The sequence below is a fragment of the Octopus bimaculoides genome, chromosome 8, assembly GCF_001194135.2.
Source record: "Octopus bimaculoides isolate UCB-OBI-ISO-001 chromosome 8, ASM119413v2, whole genome shotgun sequence".
In the NCBI taxonomy this organism is placed as follows: domain Eukaryota; kingdom Metazoa; phylum Mollusca; class Cephalopoda; order Octopoda; family Octopodidae; genus Octopus; species Octopus bimaculoides.
Genome location: NC_068988.1, coordinates 14,679,316 through 14,683,660, shown reverse-complemented (window position 1 = coordinate 14,683,660; position 4,345 = coordinate 14,679,316). Strand labels below are relative to the sequence as shown.

General features: G+C 33.3%; 1 protein-coding gene across 7 annotated transcripts in view; it reads left to right on the top strand.

The window, feature by feature from the left end:
• Nucleotides 1-4,345, top strand: part of LOC106867173 (F-BAR domain only protein 2) — a 189,726-nt gene that overhangs the window by 158,881 nt on the left and 26,500 nt on the right. For all 7 annotated transcript variants that reach the window (XM_014911966.2, XM_052969958.1, XM_052969957.1 and 4 more), the window contains one exon: nucleotides 1,597-1,669. In XM_014911966.2, the coding sequence (XP_014767452.1) occupies nucleotides 1,597-1,669 (73 nt within the window). The remainder of the gene's footprint in view (nucleotides 1-1,596; nucleotides 1,670-4,345) is intronic.

The following is a 4,345-nucleotide window of genomic DNA, read 5'->3' as shown; positions in this document are numbered from 1 at the left end:
ATATATATATATATATATATATATATATATATATATATATAGTATAACCTGTATTAATAATTCAAAATGCAATATATTTTCATAGTATCTATTAACCAGATACTGCAGTATTTTCCTCAAAAGTGTGATTAAGTTAATGGCCTACCAAAGCCCTACTATTATTCCAAAGTGAAGTAATAACTCTTGTTTCGATTTCTTTTGAGTTGATTCATATACCTTCTCTTGCTGCTGCATATTATTGGAATAGTTCTTTGTATTCTAATATTGATGGCAATTATTATTGTATAGTTATTATCGATGGAAATTATTCTTCCATAAATTATTCAGACCTAGACGGTTTATAAGCTGCCTTTTGGAACCTTAACATTATGTGGCCTTATTGATTTTTCTGTTCGATAGGAGCTTGAAAACAAAATCTTGAATGGTAATTCACTTAAATTTATCAAAAAAAAAAAGTTTATTGCAGACGTTGGTAGTCATATATGCTTTTGAAATTCCATTATTTAGAAATTAAACCATTGTTTGCTCAACCTTTATCATTTAGTGGCATATTATTGTTTTGTTGGTAACTTTTACTGATGATTCCTTCTGGAAATGTTTTCATTACCTGACTGTGATTCCGTATAACCTTACTAACTCTAGATGCACATAAAATATGACAAAAAAAAAAAAAAAAAAAAAAAAAAAAAAGAAACAAAAAAAAAATCATAAGTACATTAATAGCAGTAATTGTTTCTTTTGTTATATAAATAGCAAGATGATTTTTTTCAAATCTTCACATCGATTCTCAGGGTGAATAACCCTACTTCTCTCTTCCCCTACATAGAAATTATTGTAGCGATGTTTATGCTTCCAAGCAAGCACAATTGCAATTTTGTCAACACAGTGTTTTATTATTTTTTTTCTGTCTTTGCAAGGTGATGCACACTTTTTCATCCCCTACCCCTCATTTAATTGCAAATAGTTCTTTCGTTTAGTTGTTAACCTATGCTTCATTGTGTCAGCACTAGTGTTTATGAAATGCTATTCACATATATTGACGAATAATTGCATGTAAACATATTTCAAATTGTTTGCACAGTAGTGTTTAAAGACAGAAAATATTCGCAGCAAAGTGTGTTTTTTCACAACTATTGGCAATGTTAGCTGAATCATCACATACAATAGTGTGAGCTGTTTTAATGAGGGATAAAGTAGCTTATATTATAATTTCAGATTATTAAAAGAAAAACAAAATTTTTTTTTTTTTTGCTCTTTTAGGAAACTCATTAAACATTGGATTTTTCATTAATTTTCAATTAGTTTCAATAATCTTAGATTCTTATAGCTTTAGTGATGGACAATTTCAATACCCTAAATATACTGAAATAAACCTGTTGCTTCATCTTTCTAATTATTTCGACTTGTTTCTCTCATCCTTTCTCTCCTGTGTAGGATCATTAGTTCCTATCTATAATTAGTTATATGTTTAAATTAACCTTATATGAAGTAGTCCAGATTTTAACATTTTAGCTGTATACTTTATTTTTTTTTTTAATAAAAGAAAAAAAAATCACGGTTCTTTTGATTTTATTAGAAATATACTTGTTTTGGCAGGGTTCCTAAAATCTAAGAGAGACAAAAAGAAAGACTTGAAGAAAAAGAAAAAACGTGATAAAGAAGAAAATCAGTAAGTACCCATATCTCTTTTTTCTTTCCAAAGTAAATTATTTATATGGCAGAATCATTAGTGTTTTATAAGGCGGCGCGCTGGCAGAAACGTTAGCACACCGGGTGAAATGCTTAGCGGTATTTCGTCAGCTGTTACGCTCTGAGTTCAAATTCCGCCGAGGTCAACTTTGCCTTTCATCCTTTCGGGGTCGATAAGTTAAGTACCAGTTACGCACTGGGGTCGATGTAATCGACTTAATCCATTTGTCTGTCCTTGTTTGTCCCCTCTGTGTGTAGCCCCTTGTGGGCAGTAAAGAAATAAGAATCAGTAATGTGGCAGAGTAAATATCCTGTGATATATATATTCTAGCTCCTTACATTCTGAGTTCAAATTCCACCGGGGATCAGCTTTGCCTCTCCTCCCTTTGGAGTTGCAAGTATTGGGGTCGATGCTATTGACTCACTGCTTTCCTTAAAATTACTGGCCCTGTGCCAAAATTTGACACCATTGTTCTTATTAAGGGGGCAAACTGGCAGAATTGTTAACATGCTGGGCAAAATGCTTAGCAGCATTTCATCCGTCTTTATGTTCCAAGTTCAAATTCTGCCGAGGTCAACTTTGCCTTTCATCCTTTCAGGGTCAGTGAAATTAGTACCAGTAACACACTAGTGTCAATGTAATCAGCTAGTCCTCTTCGCCCAAATTTCAGGCCTTGTGCCTATAGTAGAAAGGGTTATTATTATTATTATTGCTATTGTTATTAAGGTGGCGAGCTGGCAGAAGCATTAGCTTGCTGGACAAAATGTTTAGTGGCATTTCATCTGTCATTACATTCTGAGCTCAAATTCTGCTGAGGTTGACTTTGCTTTTTCATTCTTTTGGGGGTCCATAAAATAAGTGCCAGTCAAATACTGGGCTTGATTTAATAGACTTCCCCAGCCCTCAAAAACTGCTTGCCCTATGCCAAAATTTGAAATCCTTCTCATCATAATCAATATTATTATTATTATTATTATTATTATTATTATTATTATTATTATTATTGTGGCAAGTTGGCAGAATCATTAACACGCTTGGCAAAATTCTTAGCATTATGTCTGCCTTTATGTTCTGAGTTCAAATTCTGCCAAGGTTGACTTTGTCTTTCATCTTTTATTGGTCAATGAAATAAGTACCAGTTAAGTGCTGGGGTCAATGTAATAGACTTAGCACACTTTTCTAAAATTTCAGGCCTTGAGCCTATAGTAGAAAGGATTATTATTATTATGTTATAAAGGCAGCAAGCTGGTCATTTGTTAGCATTCCGGACAAAATGCTTCACAGTATTTCTCCTGGCTCTTTACATTGTGAGTCCAAATTCCATCGAGGTCAATTTTGCCTTTCATCCTTTTGGGATTGATAAAATAAAGTACCAATCAAACAAAGTCCTGGGGTTGATGATATCGACTAATTGCTTTGCCTGAAAATTGCTGGTCTTGTGCCAGTATTGGAAACAACAACACTTATTATTTTTACTTTTACTACTATTATTATTATTATTATTATTATTATCTTTAACAATGTCTGATAAATGTCTCTTGTTATGTTAGCAAGTTGAGTTTCTATGGTGTAATGTCATCTCTTTCCTATCAGCATTCAATATCATGCCATGATTGCTTTATTTCATGAGATTACAATAACATTATTGTGTCTTGGGAGGTCATTATGCCCATAATTACTGGCATAATGACCCTTCTGAGATACAAAAAGTCTGTTTCAATAGACAATTTCATATCAAGAATCTTGTAAAGCAAATACAAAAGCTACAATATTGATTTTGCTAAAAATATTGCTAATGGTTTTGGAATTGAAATTAAATTTTAGAAAGTAACTTTGTCTTTATTTATTTTTTTATTTTGTTTTCCTCTCTTGTCTTTTTGTTTCCAATAAAAGATTAAGCAGTTAATTTACTGAAGAGAAATTATTAAAATTAAACAAGAAGTTACTCTTTAGTTCAGCTTGCACAGTCCTCTGTTAATATTTTGTTTTGCTTGAAGTTTGTTTTACTACTGTTGTTACACTACACTACACCACACACACATACATACACACATACTTGCACAAATTTATTCTTAAACAAGTATGTTGCTAACTGACATGGAAGTTTTGGTCAGTTAAACCATTATCAGATTACTTAACTAGCTGAAATTTTGAAGTCACTTTCAACAATATTCTTGTTTAAGAATAAATTTGTACTCTACAAAAGTATAGGGTAACCCCTCAAATTAATGCAAAATTGTTTTTACTACAGCTGAACATAACAGCAAACATTAACAGTAAAAAGCACCCTGTCTACACTGTAAAATGGTTGGCATTTGTAAGGGCATCCGGCTGTAAAAATCATGCCAAAACAGACACAGTAGCCTGGGGCAGTCTTCTACCTGGCCAGCTTCTGTCAAGTGTGCTACCCATGCATGCATGGAAGACAGATGTTAAACGATGATGATAATGATGATGATGATATGCATACATGTTCCCACACACATATATACAGGTGCAGGAGTGGCTGTGTTGTAAGTAGCTTGCTTACCAACCACATGGTTCTGGGTTCAGTCCCACTGCGTGGCACCTTGGGCAAGTGTCTTCTAAGCCTTGGGCCGACCAAAGCCTTGTGAGTGGATTTGGTCGACGGAAACTGAAAGAAGCCCGTTGTAT